We start from the raw sequence: 23,228 nt of genomic DNA on the forward strand, positions 1-23,228 counted from the left end.
CCTTTAGAAAAGAATATATATTAAGTCAAAAGAAAAAAAGGCATTTGTAACCTAAGAGTCATTAAAGGCCAAAACTTCTATGGGAAGAAAATAAACATTTGAACTCATTTAGATCACTAAGTTTGGGATCAGCACCAAAGTGGAAAGGCTAAGTAGAAAATACCTTTTAGAAATGAATCTATACTGGCAAACACTCTCTTTCTATTGGAAAATTTATTTATTGGGCCAACTGACCAACAGTCTTCTCTCAAGGCAGGTATTGGTTCCATGGAGGAGAAGAAAAAATAGAGCATCTTTGTTTTCTGATAGTTCTCATGGTCAGAGGTTATTTATGATAAAGAAATAAGAAGACTGAGATTTGGGGAAATGGAATAGATTTCACAAGGAATGGTACTAACTGGAATATTGTAAAAGTTCCCTTTTATAAATTTTTTGTTTTTTATTGTAAAAGTACTGTACAGAAGGGTTAGAGTTACATGAGCAAGGTAATGAGTACATTTCCTATCGAGCATTGTTGCCTCCTCCTTTGTTTTTTCCCCTACCATCCCTTCCCTCCCACCTCCACAACTACTCTCCTCCCCCCTCCACCATCGCCAAAGTTGTAAAGTTCGTTTTCAACTAAGTGTATTGTACATTTCATTGTTAAAATGGTTCAAACTGTATCCCTATTTAAGCATTTTGTTTTTCCCCTCAAAAGCTCCCTTTTAAAGGAAAAAAGCAAATGATGGTATAAAAACTAAGAAATAGTTATTTTAAGCACAGTTCTTAACTACTTAACCATATTCCAAGGTGAATAATGTGAACATAGCAAGCCTAATATAGAATATGTGATAATATGAAAAACAATGGGAAATTTCTAGATATAATTTCCATGGTTTCTACACAGGAAGCATAATATAGCTCAAAGTTTTGTTATTACCTGTGTGTGTGCGTGTGTGTGTGTGTGTGCGTGTGTGTGTGTGTGTGTGTGAGCTCGCCTGTGCATGCACGCACTCACGCATGCACTCGCATGCACACATGTATTCTGGTCCTGGGGCCTGAGCACTGTCTCTAAGATTTTTTTACTCAAGGCTTGTGCTCTACCACTTCCAGCTTTTGGGTGGTTAATTGGAGATAAATAGTTTAATAGATTTTCCTGCCTGGCTGGCTTTGTAGCATGATCTTCAGATCTCAACTTCTTAAGTAACTAGGATAGATAGAGTAGCAGGCATTAGCCACTGGCCACTGGGCTGTTATTATTTTTTAAAGGTTATAATAACTCCATTTTACTTGCCCAATCTACAAGGAATTAAACCCCTTGGGCCTTAATAGCCACAAGCCCTTTCTAAGTGCTCTTGCAAATATTCCTCAACTTTGTGACTAAATCATTGCTGTGTTTATCTTGGTTGCAGTTATCAGGACAAACACTGGAAGTTTTGAGTTACTGGCTCACTGTCAAAATCTGTGGCACTTTCACAGTGTTGTTCAATATGACCAAATTTGAATATGCCTCTTTCAATTCTCCTCTTGAACAAATATACCTTCTTTGCTAGGTATGTGGCACAGCCCCAGTGAAGGAAGACAAAGGCTCTCTATAGGGCTACTTCTACTAACCACATTAGCTAGTTCCTAGCTGATAGAGCAGAGCTTGTTACTTGCATTTAGAATTTCAATAAAATGCAAGCTATGTGTTAAAATGTGCAGTTGATAAATGAATGACATGGATGTGATCTTATTTTCAGGCTCCTATAATAATGTGCAGTTTAAGTGTTTGCCTTCGATATCTTAGTGTTATGCCAGTTCTATCACAAGTACCTGGAGCCAATTTCCAGTCAGAAATCATGAAATGGTGCTCAGAGAAGACAATGGTGACTCATATAGAAACTTATATTGAAAGAAAGACTGAATCAAACTGGTGGTAAAAACATGACCTTCCTCCATAAGGTCAAATAATTTTATTTCAGTTAAACACTACAATACAGTATATGTCCATTAAAAAAGAAAACTCTATAGGGTATATAAATTATTCCTTCCATTCATCAATTCTTCTCTTTTCCATTACAGCTTTGGTACAGTGCGATTTAGAATATAATTTTTAAATACTTTTAGCATCACAAACTCAACACAAAGTACAAAACTAATCCGAATCGGTGATATTGTAATCTACACAGTGGTATTCAGTGGTAGGAGAAAATCTTACCTTGATGAATTCATGTCACTAGCTAAGCTATAAAGGCATACCTAGCAGACATGACGGAAATATGCACCATTAACCAGCTAAAGTGTGTATTAGTCTTTGTTTATTTTTTTTATTTTTTACAGGAGAATACCAGCAGCAAACACTGGAGTGTTGAGTGAATACTTAAGTCCTCAGTCTGTGTTCCCAACTTGCTCCTCTTTTTCCATAAAGGCCTTGAGTAATATCTGAAGAAATGCACCTCAGCCACTGCATTCAGAATTTGACCTGCCAGCCGGCGTTGCTCATGCTTGCACAGTTTGTCCTGCAGCTGGCAGACATCACAGGGACAGTGCTGGAGGGGCAGTGTGGACCAAGCAGCCTAAGGTTGTTCTGAGGGGTTGGCGGTGTGACATTACAGTACACAGGCATTCCGGTGGCTGGGAGTGACCCCTGGCCTGCCTGGTTAGGCAGCATGATTGGTGGTTGGTATGTCTGCTGGGGCACTCCTTGAGACCCTTGGGTCATTGGCACCTGTAGAAAGACACAAGCAAAGCCCAATGTGAAGGGACAAGTATTATGAAATTGCTTCAAGATTTTGAGTTAGGTTACCAACCCTAGTTACCAGGTACTTCATTGGGAAAAGATACTTTACCTCTATGACTGCCTAGGCCATCTGAATAATGGAACTTAAAAAGAACTGAAAAACCAAAAAAACATCGAGAGCATTTTAGGGATGGTGCACAGGGCCTGGGCACAAGGTCCAGCATGCAGCAGATGCTGGAAAGTTAATTTGGAGCATCTTTCTCTCCTCCCTCCACCCTCCCCTCCCAGAGCCTGCACTGGGATTTCCCATTCTGTTTTTTTTTTGTTTGTTTGTTTGTTTTTTCCTGTGTGGAAAGCTATGACACCCCCTACCCCCGCTTTCTGATTCTATGCAAATAAAGTTCCTTGGAGTGTCATAATCAAAGGAGCTTTGTTCAGGGTAAGAGGGTCGAGGAGCAGTGCTTTATGCCAGAAGTACTTGATGACTCTAAATCTAATGGTCAAGGCCTTCCACTAACTCTTCATATCTACTCTTAGGGTACTTCAGGAGTCAAATCACAAAAAGATGCAGGGCACTTTTGAAAAACTCAAGTTGAATTTAGTCTGGAAAATGAGGATGCTAATCCTCATAAATATCCTTTAAATAAACATGAGATAGCATTTAAAAATCTCTATTAATAAAATCATGGTATAATGCTGTTTCTTTAGGAAAGTATAAAATAACTGGGAGATTCAGAACTGTAATCCTAGTTACTCAGGAAGCTTAGATCTGAGGACAGTGGTTTATAGCCAACCTCAGCAGAAAAGTCCCTGAGATTCTCATCTACAATTAACCATCAAAAAGCTAGAAACGGTTCAAGTGGCAAAGTACTAACTTGAGCAACAAACAAACAAACCAACAAACTGAAGGAACAATGCACAGGCCCTGAGTTCAGTTTAAGCCCAGTACTCACTCACTCTCTCTCTCTTTCTCTCTCTGTCTCTCTGTCTCTCTCTGTCTCTCTCTCTCTCTCTCTCTCTCTCTCTCTCTCTCTCTCTCACACACACACACACACACACACACACTGGGAATTTGTCATGGTGTTTTCTACCAGTAATTGAAATTTTAGTAAGATGCCAAAAGGCCTATATAAATAGAAGTTTAATGAATTTTCTTCTATAAGTAGAAAATTTATAGGGAAATGAATTTAGCTACATTTTTTTAAGTCATAGCAGTTATAGAAGTATACCTTTCCTAATTTCTGCTTTCCTTTGTTGATTCAAAGTCACTTCACAGAAAAGGCTGGGCCAAGCACTTACTTACTCCTCAACCAACCATCCAACACAGGGCATTTCCCACAGCTTCTCAGTTGACAAGTGCTACTTTGTAACCCACAAATTTCCAAGCTGCTGACCCGCACCTGATAAGAGGACATGGTTGGGTAGGAGACCATCATGCCTTGCACAGGAGCTCCTGGCTGATTGCTCACCATACCCTGACTCTGAGGAGACTGCTGTACTCCCATCAGGCCTTGGAACCCCTGCTGTCCAGACAGGACTGGCTGATAACCTGAGAAGAAAAGAAAAGATGGCTTTGGGATGGATTGCATCAGGAAGAACATGGAGGGTTTCATGGGGGAGGGTTTCTGCTTCCAAGGCAAATTTCGGTAGCCTCAATCTCTGTCACAAAATATGTTATCCAAATGCCTATTTCCTAAGAACATGTCTCTTGATTTCTGAGACTCAACAAGATTATGGATCCACCCCCTAACTCCATTTTGCAGAATGGTCTAACATGTACATGACAAGAGTAAACTCATCACGATACAAGAGATGCAGAGGTCTCTCTTGACACAGGTTGACTGTTATAAATTGCATCTTTCATATTTGACTTTTTTGGGTGGTTCTGATGATATTTGGACAATTCACAAATTATCAAGGACTTTTAAATTTAAACTTCTCTTGCTATCCTACCTTCTTGCACTATTTCATTCTATATAGACATCACCAAACTTAAATTTGGATGAAGTATATATTTTTCATATCCTAGTGAACTACTCTGAAAAACTAGATACCCATTGAGTTTGACCAAAAGGCAATATCAATTGAAAGGTATATCATGATTTTATTATATTTCCCTATGAGCTCCTAAGAAAATATTCTAATAAAATACTCAGAGACTATGAGCATGGTAAGAATACAAAATTGAAAAAGATAGCCCATATTTTTTCTCTATATCTATATGTGTTTGCCTGTCTGTATCCAGCAGGCTGGATGGTTCAACTCTTTTTATAGATGGACCAGATTTATTTATTTGAAATTTTACCATAAGTAGCTTATAATGCATCTTGAAAAGAAGATTGTGCTCTGTTCTTATAAATATTGAGAATAAAGGTGAAAATGACATAGTGGTAAAGAAATGAAAACAGATTTACATCAAGCTTTAAAACAGAGTTTCAAGGGTTTAGACCATTCACTATGTTGAGTGAGTACTAGAAAATAAGTCAAGATGCTGTCTTTAAAAAGTTCTATGAGAGACAAGAATCTTTAAAACTCTAGATTTTCCCAATACAAACATTGATCTGAGAGTTTTACAACCTGATTTGAACACAGAAGAAAAGGTTACAAAAAATCGAATCAATATTCATGATTAATTCATGGCATTAGTGAAGAAAGGTAACATTACATTGTAGTCTTTACAGAAAAAAATACTTTTCTCTGCTTTGCTATGTAAGACTGTATCTTTATAATGTAGGATTTGCATATAGTCCCTTTATTAGGAGATTGGTTCAGTTAACCAGATGGGTTTGAGACAAGGTGTCCTCAATATGAAAGGCCTAAGAGAGCAAGCCTGTCTCCAAGCTGAGATGAGAGGTCTTATCTCTGCCTGTAACTGGGGATTAGAACCAGGGTAAAGTTTATTTTTGTAATTATTTACTTATTTGCTGTGTGTTCATTTGTGGGAACTGAGGATTGAACTCAGGACCTCACGCTTGCCTGGTAGGTGCACTACTACTTCAGCCATTTTGATCCTCAGGTCTCTGCCTCCCAAGTACCTAAGATTACAGATTAATGCCACCATGTCTGGCTCCAATGTATAATTTTTAACCATTAGCCTTTGATCTGCTTTATGTGTACCTGATTTTGTGTTCCTGTTAAGCACCTAATTCATTTCCTCAGATATTAATTATTGAATGGCTTTAAATCCTTGCAATGGTGCCACATATTACTAATATAATTAAGGGTAGGGGCAATCTTCCCCGAAGCTCCTTTCTGAACAGCCCAGTCAAAGCTTTCCTTTAATATACTTAGAAGTCTATGGAAGTCTATGGAATATTACCCACATGGTGGGTTACATAAAGCTTATGCAATAAGGAAAATCATTTGACTTAGTGAGTCAATGATATATCATGGTTAAAACTATCTCTCAAAGGCTTTACCTGAGAAAGTACTAGACAAATGTTATTTTAATATTAATTGCAAAGAAACTGTTTTCTATTGCTCTTTAGAGTCAAAATTTTCATCCTCAGCCATGTGTCCAATTACCCTGAAAATAAGCATCCTCAAAAATATGACTCTATGCCATTTTATTAGGACATGATTCCAAAGCACATAGAATTCTTTGCAATAGGACATCATATGTATAAGAAAATGACTTGGTATGGTTGTAAAATGCTCACAGGTAGTCCTCCTTACCATGTACATCTATAGCCAAGAGCAGGCAATGTAAACTCCCAGTCCAGTCCTTGTGATTGTGACATAATAGGATAGGGAAGGGTAAAATAGATAGGTTAGGCCAGGACAGAAAAAAATAGGAAAGAATAACAGTATTTCTGTCTGAAGATTCAGAGCAAAGGTTGAAGATGAGAGAAATGTCTTGATATTTTCAGCTCATTAAAAAAAATAAAGGCCCAATTGACCTTGACAGACTTTTCTTTTGTCTTTTGCAGAATAGATGCAGCTACTGAGTAAACCTGAAGAGAAGAAGGGAAGGATGAGTGGAAGAAGAGGTGAGACAATGTAAGGTCTGCACACTATTCATGCATTTGCTGACGGGATGCTTCCAACCATCCAAAGAGTTGTTTTGGCTCAAAAATACACTGAGATGGGCCAAGAAGAAATGGCTTCATCACAACTGCATGCTCTAAACCAAAACTGAAGAGAAGGGAAAATAACAGAGATGTTAAGACATTCAGAAAGCAGAATGTTTTGATAGAAAGAAGAAAAGGGCACATTTCAATGATAGTCAAGGACAAGAAAAGAATAGGGAAGTTGTGCTGCCCCATCTTCATAAAAACAGGAACCTGTGAGTGTCTTTGAGAGTAAACAAGTCATCTGTGCTGGGAGCTGGGCTATGGCTGCATGCTTGTACCCCCTCCTTCCCAGATCTCCTCTGCTGATGATTTGTGTACCTCAATATTCAGTTAAACACAGCTCTGCAATAAGGACCCCACAGAAAAAAACACTCAGGACAAACAAAGACTTATATGGGAAGCAAATATTCTCCAATTTCAGGATTAAAACTTAAGTGTAAGGAAAGCTTCAATTTGTATTCAGGACTCCCATTCATCTTTCCATTTGCCCTCCCAGCAAGAAATTAAAATCTAGAATGGTTTATTTGGTGATGTTCATTTCTCTAAGTAAAGCTGGGGAAAATAGGTTGCAGAATGTTCTCTAAGACAAAGGGCGATGTGGATTGTGGCTCTTGGTCCTGATCCAAGAACAGACAGAGAACTGAAATAGTGAGGACCCCTGAATGAACTGACAGTGTCTTCCAGGAATACAACACACCTTGAGGCAAAAATGAAAGTATTCCTGGCAACCTGCTTATCTTGTCTACTCACAAGAGAAATGTGTTTCCTCTAGTCAGTTTTCAGCCCTGAAATGATCACTTCCTCATGTTTATGGAGGATTAACATGAGATAATGCAGCTCACAAAATGGAAACTGAAATCCCCTTCTGTCTCCCTGGCTTGCTAAGGAGATGATGATAAAGACATTAGCTATTTTTTTTTTTTTTATCATTTCTCTTTCAGTCACTGCAGATCCAATTTTCAAGTCATGTGAGTCATTTATTTGTTTGGAAGTGAAAAGGTTAGGAATGGGCACATGTGTTCTAGCCAATAAAGAATACACTCTGCCAGAATGGAGAAGTTTATGACACAGTTCAAAATGATTGAATCCTATAAATCTGAAAAAAAAAAGAAAAGTACAACTGTTGTTGAATATTGTTTGTAATTTGAAGATGGTTTGTTAAAATGTAAGCAAGAAGACACTTTTGGATATAGCACAATTATGGAAAAACCAGAATAGCAATTGATTGAGCAATATAAATTATTGTAAATGTGACTGATAGTATGTTAACTCTTACTTGATTTCTTATTTTATTTGTTTATTTACTTCACTCTTATTTATCCTAATTCTTGTCTGAAATAGAAGATTTTGGAATGGACAACTTGTAGGCTTCTGTTAGTCCTACTGCTGCTCTTTTTTATGCTGAAGATGGAGAAGAGAGTAGTTAAGAGAGAATCTCCTAAGTAATTTCTAATTCTGTCTTCCCTAGTCTACCTAAGTGTTGTGATTATTAACTGGAGAGAGTGGGGGGAAGAGAGAGAGAGAGAGAGAGAGGAGAGAGAGAGAGAGTATGTGTGTAAAGAGAGTATGTGTGTGTGTGCATGTTGGTTCCTAGTCTTGAACTCAGGGCTTGCTTGCTTGTTGATGAGTGAGCCTTGCCTGTAGTCACTTAACTTGGACTTGAATCAACATGTAAAAATGTCTCCCACATTCCTTAGGAAGTATGGAGAATCTTGCTTCTTGAATCTGTGTGAGATTTGAGGTGGAATTAGAATAGTTCAATAAAGTCTTGATTGAAGAATATGAAGAAAGACAATGTTATTAAGAGCTACCTCTCCATCTGTTGAAGTTTGATTGCACATTTTGCCAGTTTCCACTATTTACCTGGTTCTTTCCCTTGTTTTCTTCACTCTTAGGTTTAAAGTATTCGCTCTAGGTTTCCCATCATGTTCAGAAGGTTCCTATTCTACATGTTCATCTGCTTTGAAGACTTTCCATTTTAAACCAGCCATATATGTTCTTCACTGACTCCCAGTCGAACAGGGGTTTCAGTACTTTTACCTGACTGCAGTGGCTCCGAGAAACATGACAGATTAGTCACTGCTCATGCCTGTCATACTAGCTATTCAAGAAGCTGAGATCTAAGGATTGCAGTTTTTAGCAAGCTATGTGCCACCAATTGACTAGCAAAGAACCAGAAGTGGTAGAGTGCTAGCCTTGAGTAAAACAAACAAACAAAAAACCCAAACAAAGCAAAACAACAACAACTAAGGGACACCACCTAGGCCCTGAGGGCAAACCCCAGTATAGGCACAAAGACACAAAATACCACACACAACAAAAATCTCCTTTTATGGGAAAAATCTTATGATGAAGAAAGATGTAGGAACTCATTATGATCATAAAGGAACTATGAGGAAAAAGAATTTACACTGTGGCTTGTGACTCCCTGGCTCTCATTCACTAAATGGAAATACTATTTAATATGCATTCTTCTGCCTCTCAAGTAATAGACATAAACTCATTCATATGGCAGGTATTCAATGACCATTTGTTTTACTAATTGTTTTCTCAATAGTTAAACCAGTGAAGTAAGGAGAAAACCAAGTATGTCCTACAGTTTGCTGAATGAGATTCTGTAAAGGAAGAAAATCAAAGGTAAAGCATGATTGCCTTGTGAAAACCAACTCCTACCACTCAATAGCTGTTTTAAAGGTTAGTTACACAGCTGGTGTACTGGTGGCTCATGCCTGTAATCCTAGCTACCCAGGAAGCTGAGATCTGAGGAACAAAGTGCAAAGCCAGCCCAGGCAGGAGAGTCTTTGAGACTCTTATCTCCAATGAAACACCAAAAAACCAGAATTGGAGCTGTGGCTTAAGTGTTATAATGCTAGTTTTGAGCAAAAAAATTCAGAGAGAGCACTTAGTACCTTTGTTTAAGCTCTAGGACTAACACCCCATCCCCCTACAACTTCCACCCCCCACATACGCAAAGCTTAGTTATACAATAATCAGGACATTGATTGGCAGTTGGGTATGGGGTATAAGTGGAACAGTTCAAATCTACTGTAGTCCTCTCATTTGCTTATGAGTTTCTAGACAGACGTACAAAAGCTTTCAGTTACTATTTCCATTTCAAATAATCGTTCACCTTATAATCTTTGAATAGATTGTATATTTACTCTGGTTTTGTTTTGTCCTCTATCAAAATTATCTTAAATTTTGATACAGAAAGAAAATTAGCTTAATTTTATATAAAAGCAATTCAGCCAAAATTCCCCAGGCTACTGGCTATCCCTAGATAACTTACTTGGCCCTTGAAAGCAAAGATAGTATTCAGAATATTTAAAAGGAAGAAACAGGAATGAGAAAAATGGTAAGCAAGGACTCTACAAATCAACCTAGGTCATTAGATGAGAGACTGGGAAAAAAATAATATCCCCAGAACACCTGGGGTGAGGGATGATTGTATTTTACAATTTGTAGACTACCATTATTATGTCTTGTGAACACTCTGTGTTTGTTCCCAACTTTTATTTCACAGCCATGTTGAGGGTAGGAAGTCTTTCCCATCTCTATTTCCTTATAGCACTATGGTATAATCAAGGGAGCCTTGCAGGAGAAGAAGAGACCTGTAGTTGGGTATCATGATATCCTTAGGGTTTCTGAAAAAGTAACCCCTGACTTACGTCTCAGATAGGAAATTTGGAGTACTGGCTGCGCTTGCCTGATAACTGTCTGTCATACAAAGTAGAAGACATGGGCAACATCTCCCCTTACAAGGGGTCCTTAAACACAAACCCCAGGTGGCAAATTCTAAGAATAACAACCTAGATCAGAAGGGATCAGTTTTGAAAACCAACACATGAATGGAATGTGTGTGTGCTGGTCCTGGAGTCTGAACTCAGGATCTGAGTGCTATCCTTAAGTTTTTTCACTCAAGGCTAACAGTCAACCACTGGAATCACAGGTCCACTTCTGGCTTTTTGCTGGTTAATAAGAGACAAACAGTTGCTTGACTTTGAATGGGGATACTCAAATCTCAATATCCTGAGGAACTAGGATCATAGGCATGAGCCACTGGCTCCCAGCTTCATAGTTTATTTTTTAAACATGGCAAACAAGGCAGGATCAAAATACCTAGTCAGGAAATTATAATTACATAGTGTTTTGCTCCTATATATGAAGTAAAATAGCAAAGAATGACTCTAAAAGTTTGGAAAAGGGACTTAAAGAAATTCCTGGAGTTTTTTTTTTGTTTCCTTTTTTCCTGCTGAAGCCTGTTATGAGTGCTTTTTATTTTTTTACATACATTCTCACTTCCACCTTATTTATTGGCAATCTTAGCATCCATCCTTTATCTTTTCCTCAGCATCTATTATTTAGTAGCTTTAATTCCTCAGGAACAAGGTACAGGGTGCCCCGCAGGGAGTGAGACTGGAAAGAAGGCAGAGCGCATTCTGGTGAAGGCCAGTCTATCCTAATGAATGTGAGGGAAGCTATGATAGGCCCTAAGTGGAACCATGATTCCTGAAGCAGTAGTTTTTCTTCTCACTTGTTCTTTTGCTCATTAGCTTTCATGCTGCACAGACTGTAATTCTTAAAAGCCTCTTTACCATCCCCTGAGAACATCCATGCATGGGTCATTTTCTAATGGCAAGTACACATCAGATGAACCATCCTATTACTGCCAGCTTGGGGGCCTCTTCACTGCAATTATACCATCCTGATCCATGTCATCACAAATACAAAACTGGTTCTCTCCTCTCTCTCTCTCTCTCTCTCTCTCTCTCTCTCTCTCTCTCTCTCTCTCTCTCTTTCTCTCTTTCCCTCCCTCCCTCTCTCTTTTTAAGTCAGGGCAAACATGAGAGACATTGTTAAATGACTAGAGGAATGGATCATGCACAGAATTTCAATGACTGCCTCTGAGGGAAGGAGCATTGAATTCCATTTTAAATGGAAGAGGCTGTCATATTATTGAAGTAATTCTCTGAACTTTCTTGGCCTATAGTACTGTGCTGACAGCCAGAGAGTTTCAACAACCCAGAGGGAGCCACGCTGCCCGAAAGCCTCACAAATATTTCAACTTGCTTAATGAGGTTGAGTGGCTTAGAAGAAAATGTGGCTTTATTTTTGTACTGCAACTGGCAAAGTGGTTAATGCTGGAAGTACCTGAAGGCTCCCTGGCTGGCAGAAAACTCACATGGATGCCACAGAAGAAACTTTGGGCCCAGGTCATACTTGTGACAAAGAGAAGATAGAGATTCCTATAATAACTGGCATCCAATAATATATACCCCACGGCAGTGATAAATTGCTCTTGACCAGCTAACTCAGCACTGGATTAAAGTTCATGTTGTCAACACTACTGTGCTGAAATTACTGGTACTATTGTATAGCTTCATGGTATAAAAAACCTAGCTTTGGCTGGCCATCTTGAAATTAGCACTGGAATCACAAATTGAACCTGTGGAAATCCACCTGCCACTACAACAGGAAAAACTAATAGAAAATGAGAAATGAATTAAAAAAATGTCCTTTTCACTAGGTAACTTGAGAGTCAGGATGGAAGGGAGGATATGGAGGAGAACAAGTATAACACTAATCAAGATGAATTGTTCTCAAAACCTGATTTATAGAATTGAAATGTCTTAGTACAGTTACTTAATACAAAAGGAATAAGTAAATAAATAAATCTGGAAGTAGAGGTGTAGCTTAAGCGGTGGAGTGCCAGCCTTGAGCAAAAAAAAAAAAAAAAAAAAAAAAATCAAGGGAGAGCAGGAAGCCCTGAATTTCAAACCCCAGTGCCAACACCCAAACAAAACAAAACAAAAGTTTCCTTTTTATATCAGAAAGCTGCCTTCATCATTATTTCCAGAACTATTATATCAATTCTGGAAAGGTAGGACTCTGACCCAAACATTTTTCTAGTAGCATATTTAGTATTACTGTCCGTGTAGTATTAGGATCTATGCAAAGCAGTAGCAATGAACTAGGGCAGAGACCATGAAGCTAAGGACTAGGCAGAGGTAATGATAATGGACGAAAGGAACAAAGAGAAATTATTAGGGTGTGAATGTTAAATAACAAGGATTAAGGAATTCCAACACTATCACTTGATGGATATGAGACATGGTAGACTAATTATCACATTCTTTTTTCTCTATGGATAGTTTTATTAGCAATGAGACTCTTCATTGTGAAGGAACAAGTTTTCATCAATAGGAAGGATAATCTTTGTCAGTAATTGTCCCTTCTTTTTCTATAGACTAGAGAAGGTAAGTTTTGTGAACTCTGTGGGAGGTATTGTATTTTTCAGTTCCCTTGATGATTTTGTTTTTGTTTTTGTTTTTAGTTTGTTTTTATTGTAAAGATATTGCACAGAGGGTTTACTGTAAGGTAATGAATACATTTCCTATTGAGCATTGTTACCTCCTCCTTTGTTTTTTCCTACTATCCCTTCCCTTCCTTTCCCACCTTCCTAACTCCCTTCCCCACCAAGTTGAAAACCTCGTTTTCTCATACATATCATTGTTACATCTCATTGTATCCTTGGTTCAGCATTTTGTTATTTTCTTTCCCTTCCTCAAATTAGAAAAAAGTATATACAAGATGCAGGGCACCTGAATCAAATATAGTGACAACAGGGGTTATACCATGGGGAAAGAACATAAAAAGAAACAAAAAAAAAATCACATAGTACATTAAAAACAACAGCAACAAAGAAAAAATAAATCTCTTCTTGAGTCCATATCTTGGGGTTCATTTTACTTAGAATCACCTTATATGGTCATATGTACATAGCTTTTGACCTTTTCTGCTTGTCTGGTAAGATTATCCTAGACGTATACTAGTTATTACCTATAAGGGAAACCATGGGACCTATTTTTCTTTGGGCCTGGCTTACTTAACTTAATATAATTTTTTCCAAGCCTTTCCATTTCCTAACAAATGGGGCAATGTCATTCTTTCTGATGGAGGCATAGAATTCCATTGGTGTGTGTGTGTGTGTGTGTGTGTGTGTGTGTGTGTATTAATCACATTTTTTTGATCCATTCATCTACTGAGGGGCATCTGGGTTGGTTCCATATCTAAGATATGGTGAATAATGCTTCGATGAACATAGTTGTGCTGGTAGCTTTAGTATGGCCTTGTTTGTGATCATTTGAGTAAATGCCAGAAGTGGAATTGCTGGGTCATAGGGGAGCTCTTTGTCTTAAGGAAAAACAGAAAAACAAAAACAAACCCAAAACCAAAATGCTGATGGGTAATTTTTACCAATTCACCTCATGTAAATATTCTCACCAACTATTTCTGATTTCAGTCTACAATGGGTTAAACAACCAGCTAGTAAAATTCTTTATTTGAAATATGCATTTTATTTATTTATTTTGCAGTATTGAATATTGAACTCCTACATGCAAGGCAATTACTTTTCTACACCCCTAGACCTTTATTTTCAGATAAAGTTTTAGGCTGATTTTTCTTGGCTGGTCTCAAATTGTAACCATCCTGCCTCCACTTACAGACAAATTTCTGATTATTTAAATGATTCATTTTTTCTGAACTAGCCAGTGATCCTGCAGCCACATCTCTGTCCTAAGACTCAGTACCAGACAATCAAATCTTCTAATTACTTACATTCTATTTCTTTGATTCTGCCTCTCATATACTTTATCAAGACCATTTGTTCTTTGGTATCCTCAGTGTTTATACTAGGGCTGGAGAAAGGCCCTAAGTCAATGTGCATAAAGTATGATGGAAGGTACAAGAGTAGGAGCATGTTAGACTTCTGGCACCATTGAAGAACAAGCTGTTCTTCAGGCACTTTTACTGCAGTTGTCAGAGATGGGCAGCAGGTATCAGAAGGTTTCAGAAGGTCCCTTTGAGCCTAGTATTTAAGTGTGAACAGCTCTTTGTTAACAGAGTGGGATGCAGCAGGAAAAAATCAAGACAAAGAAGGAGCAGCATGTGCAAAGCCCAGAAATGTGAAAATCAATTCAAAGATGATAAACATTTACCGACCTTAGCAGCTTAGAAATTAAAGAAATTAAGCAGTGGTAGCAGTAGACAATGATAAAAATGGAGACACACTCAAATCCCAGAGCTTAGAAACACAGGCTATAAAATTGGAATTTAAAGCTGATATAGTTGAGCCCAGGTTTGAGGAAGAGCATTATGAATCAATGGTTACCCAAGAATCATGATGAGGAAGTACAGGCTAGAGATCAGGAGTCCCCAAGAACTGACAGAAACACTCTAAGTTAGGGACAAGAAAGACACAATTAGAACTGCGGTGGGAAGGGTTGAAAATGAACCCATCCAAGGGACACTCGGGATTTGAGGTGTTAGAAACTGGCGCTGTGGGGCTGTAATGGGAAGAGACAGGGAGAAAACCTGAGAACAAACCACAGGTTCTGGTTTGGAGATAAAATGATCTGCTGTCCTTCGTTATGGGTATAGTAGAAAGCAGAGTATAAACAAGGGAAGAGTGTGGCACTCAGGAAGCTTCTACTGGAGTGTAGATTGGAAAATCACTGGAACATGGCCGGCCCTTAAGGAAAATATATTTATGAGAAGCTGCAGATTGAGGAGAGTTTGAAAATAGAGCCTAAGGCACAAATAGTGGGCTATGGGAATAAAAATGGAAAATAAGAATGAAGGGGGGTAGGGGTGTGTGGAGAAGAGCCAGAAGGAAAAGCCACCAAAGGAAAAAGATAGAGGAGTGCATCAAGAAAGGGAAATGTGATCATGGCAGCTTGTATTGCTGCCAAGGGAGAGAAGAAAGTAGACCACAAAGAAGATGAGTGACCTTCAGAGAAACAAAGTCATCGGCAGGAGAACCATCCAGACAGGAGGAACCTGACAGTGGGGCTGAAGGCTGGAGAAGAGAGCTGGGCAGGGGGCCAGAAAGGACATAAGCTTGAAGGAATATAGTTGTTTTGCTTTTATGGTTTTCAACATTGGTGATTTTTATCTTTTTAAAGAAAGTAGTGAAGTATTAAAGACCCCTGGAAAAGTATGAAAACCTATGAGGTTTTTATTTTTTCAAAAAATGATTCCTAATGCATTATCTACATCAGGGATTATATACAACCGAGAAGATGGAGATCTGGGGCACAGAGAATCTCTAGTTTCTCCTCTGGCGAGTGGAGTACTCAAGCTCACCATGTCACTACTGTAGCCCTCATTTGATCCAACAGTGATGTGTTCTGGTCTTTCTGCCCTGCCAACTTGGTTGAAGACTCCAGACAGTTCAGAGAGCTATTTAACAGCCACGGAGCCAGGGGTCTAATTCTCAGAAAGCCATGGAAATGTTTTCAGATAGCTTCTAAAACCACTATGAATATGACCAGATAAGATGAAGCTAAGCAAAATGAACCCCAAGATAAGGACACAAGTGGTTTTATCTTTCTTGCCATTGTTTCTAATGTATTTGTAAGGTACCATGTGATTTTTGTTGCTTTGCATGTCCCTCTCCCACGGTATAACCCCTATTTTCACTGTATTTAATGTTGGTATAATTTGGGGAGGGGAAGGGAAAAAACAAAATGTTTAAATAGGGATACAGGTGGACCCATTGCAACAATCAGATGTACAAGACACTATGTTGAGAAACAAAACTTTACAATTTAGGAGCGTGGGGGGGGGAGGAGGGGAGTATAGTTGAGGAGGTGGGAGGGAAAGGATGATGGGGGAAAAACAAAGGAGGAGGCAACAAAGCTTGATAAGAAATGTACTCATTATATTGCTCATGTAACTGTAACCCCTCTGTACAGTATTTTCAAAATAAAAAAACTTATTAAAAAAAGAAATATATATATGTGAAAAATTAAAAAAATAAAAAGACTATGAAGGAAAATATGCTCTGACTTAATTTTAAGGGCATGATCAGAATTTTTTGAACTATATAGAATTTCAATAATCTTCCCCTTAACCCCCCAAAAAAAAATATTTACAGATTCCCAAGTAATGAGAAAGTCTGTGGTTCTACAAGCCCTCTAGAATGACAAGTTCTGCATGGACAGAGATGGACAGTTACATAAAATTCCTGAGAAGTAAAGGAAACAAGCATACAGATGTGTTCTGTTACATCACAGATAAGGGGTTCTTTGTACCTGTATACAAAAGGCTAAATGCCACTTGTTTCAGGATCTGGAGTCTAATGTTTCCTTCAGGTACAGATAGACTGAAATCAGTTTCACAGGGTGCCATAAAAGTTAAAAAGTCAACTTATTTACATTTCATTACAATCCAAGAATGGATTAGCATTCTTGAAATTAACATTTCAATTAGCATCATTTTGTGTGCTCATATGTTCATAGCCCTTGTGGTATTATGATTCTCTGTCAGGACTAATCTAGGCTTATACTAATTATTACAAATGAGGGAAAACATAGAGCCTATGTTACTTTGGGTCTGGCTTACTTCACTTAATATGATTTTTTCCAAGTCTTTCCATTTCCTTATGAAAAGGGCGATGCCATTCTTTCATAAAATTCCATTGAGTAAATATACCACATTTTCTTGAACCATTCTTCTATTGAGAGGCATCTGGTGAAATGAACTCCAAGACATGGAAACAACAGGTCATTTTTTTTTTTTTTAGCTGTCAACCTTGAGGTTGCCAATGTACTATATTTAGTTCTTTCTTCTTATTTTGTTTCATTTTTCTTTCTCCATTGTTTTTTCCCTGGCAATCTCTGTCTTTGATTCTGGTTCCCTCCATGCATTTATCTGATTGGGGGAAAGAAAGGGGAATAACAAAATGCTGAAAGAAGTATGAAAGATGACTCATTGCAACAATGATAGTCACAGGACACAAGGTCCGAAATGAACTTTACAACTTTGTGAGTGTGGCGGGGGAACGAATGGGAGAGGGAGGGAGAGCGGGAGAACAACAATGGAGTGAGTAACAAGGCGCAAGGAGAAATGTAACCTCTCTGTACAGCATCTTTTCAATGAAATAAAAAAAATTTTATAAAAGAACAACGGAGAAGATCTAGATTAGCTGTGCATTGCTCATTCCAAATTGCAATCATGCTGGGTGTCAGTGACTCATGCCTGTAATCTTAGCTACTCAGGAGGCTGAGATGATATTTGTGAAAGTAGCCCAGTGAGAAAAGTCAGTGAGGCTCTTTTTATTTAGTTTTTTATTGTAAAGGTGATGTATAGAGGGGTTAAAGTAAGGAAATGAGTACATTTCTTGTCTAACATTGCCACCCCCTTCCTCATTTTCTTCCTCTGTCCCTCCCTGCTGACTCCCCTCTCTCTGTGTTGAAAGTTCACTTCCAACCAAGAGTCTTGTGAGTATCCCTGTGGCACTGGTTTGTCCTTTGTCCTTTGTCTCACCATTTCTGTTTACCTGTTTCTCCTGTCTGCTTGAACATCCCTTCTCTGCCTTCCATGGACGGCTCTCAGTGGCCTAGAGGTCCATTGAAAGACAAATTTTGGGGCCTTACCCCCAGAGGTCCTAATTGATTAGGGCTAGGTTAGGGTTTAGATGTGGTGATGTCACTGGTAGTAAGGCCACACTGAGAATTTCCAAGGAACCTTTATGATACAGATACAATGAGCTGTTGTAAGTAAATAATGACAAGTCCCAATAAATATTTCTGACTAGATTTCCCGCCCCTTTAACCCATTTGCTACTTCTCTGTCAAGTGACACTCTGGGAGTCTCTCTTCTCTCTGGCTTCATTTTACTTCTCTACATCATGGGCCCAATCATTCTGTCAAAGGATGGAGGATGGGCTCCTTCTGGTAGGACACATTAGCAGTTGCATACCACCACATAGGACTGTCTTTCCTTTTCTCTTTATAGCCCCCACCTTGTTTGGTCTTGAATTTATTTATTCAGGTCCTATTTCCCATGAAGACTGCAATTCTCTGGAAAAAGGAGACTATATTATGTTCTCTGCTTGGCCTTATATCCTATAGTCAATGCTTTAAGATAATTCATTTGATAATGTTAGGTGTGGTGTTTACCTCACTGTAATCCTAGCACTCAGGAGGCTGAGGCTGGAGGACTGTGAGTCTGAGGCCTGCCCAGATTACATAGTGAAACTCTGTCTCAAAGCTAAACAGTACAGAATGGAACAAACAAGAAACCATCCTAGCTCGCTCCACAAGCATCCTTCAAGGGAACACAATAACAATTAAATAAACAAATATAAATCTGAAGGGGAGGGGTGAAGAAGGAAGATTCAATAGAGCAACGTCCAGGCCTAGTGCAGGAGTGGTGGCAGAAAGAAGGGGATTTGTCATCCACATCATAACAATGAAGATAACCCTGGGCAGATGGCAGCTGCTCTCTCATTCCCATTGTTTGGTGCCAGTGGGAATAAGAAGTGGGTGTGTTACTGCTAACAGCAAATCAAGAGGAACATCACAGTTCCCTGTTCTATCTCCTGCTGCGGTGGACAAAGGAAAGGAACACTGGAAGGGTTGGATTATGGAGTGGGAGCAGAAAGTAAGAAAGTACATGAAATAGAATATGATTGCTAGTCTTGAACAGGAGCGGCTTTTGGGAAACTGAGCCAGTGGTGGTAGCCTTGAGTTTCGAGGACACAACTGTGAGTTTGCTGACCAGGTATTCTGCTCCCTCATGACTGTGCTCAACTTTGTTTTGCTTGAGAAGAAAGCAAAGGAAAAACCTGGGTCTCATGAGGCTCTCCCTCAAAGCTGCCTCTAGGTACATGGACACTGTTCCTAGCTCTTCTAAATCTCTACCTAGCACTCATTAGGCCTTATCTCATTCCACCCACCTAAAGACCTCTTTCAACCAGAGGGTCAAAGGGCTATGGAAAGTACTAGAACAAGACCATACAGGGACCTTCTCATATATCAGGGGCTAAAGCATGTTTGTCACAAAGTGTTTCCTCCAAGGAAAACAGACTAGACTGCTGGTTATGTTTGTTTCCCAAATACTCGCATAAGCAATTGTGTGATATGATAACAGCCCATAAGGGGACTTAAATAGAATGACACTTCTTCCATACCCGGGCTTGTTTTGCTGTTGCTTTGGCATTGCTGTGGGCCTGAACACAGGCCATTTGGATGTGGGTCCTGCAGCTTTGCTGGACTTGCCTCCAGAAACTACGGACAAATATATCTGCAATACTGTGGAGTAAAGTGCTGGTGAGAGAGAATGCAAGCATCTTGGAGGTTCAAGTTGCAAAAGGAACACAAATCCCTTCTCCGGAAGTCCTAAGCCAAATTTACTAGTGGTTATTTCCCAACAGGGACTATTCTCTGAAGGGCCCATAATGAATCCTCGTAGGCCACACTGAGATAGAATCAAACTAGAGCTCCAATTCTCTCTTGTCTTCATTCTAGCTAAGGATACTTATTCAGGTGGCCTACTCTAAGAACATTGTGAAATGGGTACAATTAGCATTCTCATGTACAGAAAACAAAAAATGAAGCCAAGGCCAGAGAAGCCAAGACTAGAAGAGCCAAGACTAAAACACAACTGTTCCAGTGATTTTCTTCCTGTCACCTCAGGTTGGACACCACAGTATCCAACTTAATGGTTCAATGGAACAGACGTTAATCAAAGAATTGGTAAGTGAGCATGTGCAGTAAGGGACCCACAAATGAGGAAGGCATCCACTGCCTAACAATGAGAACTTGTCTTCCCTGTTGGACCAGAAGGTATTAGGGGAAGAGTTAATGAGACCAGAAGCCCGGGAGAGCCCAGAGGAGGGTCCACCTGCCAGAACCAGCTGAAACCCAGTGCAGAGAGAAGACATTTCCGAGACTCTGCTTCCTCTTTCTTACTCTGCCTTTGATCTCTGGCTGCTGAAGTGTTTAATCAGTACAAGTCTCCTGAAAACCACAGGGCAAATGAACCTGAGAGATGTCATCTTGGGGCCAGGTTTGAAGCAGAGATGTTTAAGTGATGGTAGAGACAAATAGAACCATGGCACAACCTGTCCCTACAGAGATTGCAGAAACACGTCTCTGTGATTAGAGGCATTGCCCAAGCTACAGCACCCATCTCCTCAAATGAAGATTTTTTTAAAAAATAAATTGGATAGTACTTAGGTTTAAACTCAGGACCTTGCTTGCTACATGGGTGCTCTAATACTTGAGCTGTGCTTCTGACTCTTTTGATTTAGTTATTTTTTTTTTCAAATAGGGTCTTTCATTTATGCTTACAATGGTCTGTACTATAAGCCTCCTATTTATGCTTCCTACAGAGCTGGAATGACAGACATGAGCCACCATGCTCAGTTTTTTTGGCTAAAGTGGAGTCTCACACAAACTTTATCGCTCAGACTTCCCTCAGATAGTGGTCCTCTTGATCTCTGACCCTGAGGAGCTAAGATTATAGGTGTGAGCTGCCTTACCCAGCTAGCTACCATTAAAATGAACTTGCTTTTTAATGGACTAAATGTCTCTTGATTTTATAGAATGTTTTCCCCATCAGAAATTATCCTTTTAAACAGCTGATTATAACATCAGACTGCACTTTGCCTGGTGGCTTCAGCAATTAAGTAAATGTTAACTCTCAAACTTATGTCATTAAGTATTAGAGTAGAATAATTGACTCATGGCCTAATGCTTGCCTTTCTGCATGGAGTAAATGGCCATGTTTGTAGAGAATTAATAATAAGTTAAGAAGAACTACTGAGTTATGTCACTCTTTAAATATTCGGTAGAGCAAAGAATAAAATGTTAAATTATGATTCAACTCAAGCAATACTACTCATTTCGACATTTTACTTCACTGGCTGCAAAATCAAATGGCTAAGATCAAATAGATAACAATGACTCAAGAATATTTAAGGAAAATAGAAAGAAAAAAAAGGAAAATCTCCTTTATTTCTACAATGACTCAACTACATTCTGCAAACACATTTGGTTTAGAAAATGTTCTATTGCAGTAAATTATTCTCAATTAGTTCCTATCTATCTATCTATCTATCTATCTACCATCTATCTATCTTCATTCTGGGGATTGTGCTCAGAACCTGGTACACGCTATGTAAGCACTCAACCACTGAGTTGTACCCCCAGCCATGGTAATCTTCAGAGCTGCAAAGTGAAAGAGTATGAAAGGATACTTGAATAAGACTGTAAGTAAACTTTCTGATATAAAATGTGTTCTAGGGGTTAGAGGCTTCATTTTGGTGGAGCACAAGGAACTGAGTAGGTGTCAGGTACTGAGTTCGAGTTGCAGTCTCGTACAAAAAAAAGTGTTCTAGCGGATGACTTTCCAATCATACACTTGCTGAAAGCTGGCTCTTGCATGCAAAACATTTTCTATTTCTAAGTTTCCTTTTTTTTTTCTTTAGAGACCAGAAGAAATTAATTCTCATGTTCCCAGGGCTTTTGCACTGGTAAAATATATATTGGATACTATTGCCCAATCTATGGCTTTGATTGCGCGATAAGCCGGAACGATCACTAAATGGTGCTCAGGAAATGGGCGAGCACGCTTTTTATTCCCTCAGAATTATACCTTACATGAAGAACAAACTAGATTCGAGAGAACCTGCCAGAAACAAACAAAATTCCTGAAAATGTTTCCTCTTGCTGACAATGCACAGGCTTCAGCACACACAATTTTTACCCAAGCCAAGGCAATCATTAAGTGCAATCCTCATGGAAGAGACCATGGGGAACGCAATTAATGTGCTTTTCTGTCTTTGGATTATATAGCAACTGTAATCTCCAGTAGCAAAAGCTGCAGGAACAGCTCTGTGTGTGGAGGTGACAGAAGGCTCGGTGCAGCAGGGAGTGGGAAAGGCAAGCTGGGTGTAGCTGGGGAGCAGATGCCCAGGCAAGAATCACTTGGACAGACAGCGTGGACCCAGGTGCCAAGCATGCAAGAACACTGATTTCTGGGCCGTCACATTAGGACAGCTAAGTTGTTAGATTCGGGCTCTAGCTATGAGTATCTACAAAGACTCAGAAATTAGGCTTCTCTCTCTTCTTAATAAGAAGTAAACCCAGTTCTCCTCTATCCTTTGGAGCAAAGAAGTGGGGAGGATACTCTGAATTCCAGCAGGGTGCCCAATAGAGCCGCCTCCTCCATTTCCTCTGGCAGCTGCTCCTTCAAGGATGCATTTCTTAATGTAGAGGATTACAAGGCTTCCTAGCACCCAGCATTGCACCTGAGTCCCTTGCAAACCTTAGAGTGCTTTCCATTTTATGTGTATTTCTAACCTAATCACTTTGAGAATATTTTTAGGCTAGGTGACTAAACCAAATGACTTTTCAAAGAAAAATACATATTGTTTTTAAAATAATGTGTTGTGAAATCTGAGCATTCCTTAAAGTGCAATATTGGATGATAATATTCATAATATATATTCAGGTCAGACTGATGTTTTCCCATTTATAATTAGTGACACACAATGTTTAGCTGTCTGTTTAACTATAAAACATTATTATTTTTTGAACAGTATCCAGCTTGGGTTCGAATGGATAATGATACAGACATGTTTAGGACTCAGTGAAGTATCA

The 23,228-nt window shown here is 39.1% G+C and overlaps 1 protein-coding gene across 1 annotated transcript in view; it reads right to left on the minus strand.

Annotated features, from left to right (window-relative positions):
- Nucleotides 1-1,919: 1,919 nt before the first annotated feature.
- Arpp21 (cAMP regulated phosphoprotein 21) overlaps nucleotides 1,920-23,228 on the minus strand; it is a 118,403-nt gene continuing 97,094 nt past the window's right edge. The window contains exons 19-20 of the mRNA XM_042666448.1: nucleotides 4,102-4,250; nucleotides 1,920-2,689 (exon numbers count right to left, since the gene is read on the minus strand). Coding sequence (XP_042522382.1) covers nucleotides 2,432-2,689; nucleotides 4,102-4,250 — 407 coding nt within the window. The 3' untranslated portion in view covers nucleotides 1,920-2,431. The remainder of the gene's footprint in view (nucleotides 2,690-4,101; nucleotides 4,251-23,228) is intronic.

Source organism: Dipodomys spectabilis, unplaced genomic scaffold (assembly GCF_019054845.1).
Source record: "Dipodomys spectabilis isolate Male_0828 unplaced genomic scaffold, ASM1905484v1 ptg000365l, whole genome shotgun sequence".
NCBI lineage: Eukaryota > Metazoa > Chordata > Mammalia > Rodentia > Heteromyidae > Dipodomys > Dipodomys spectabilis.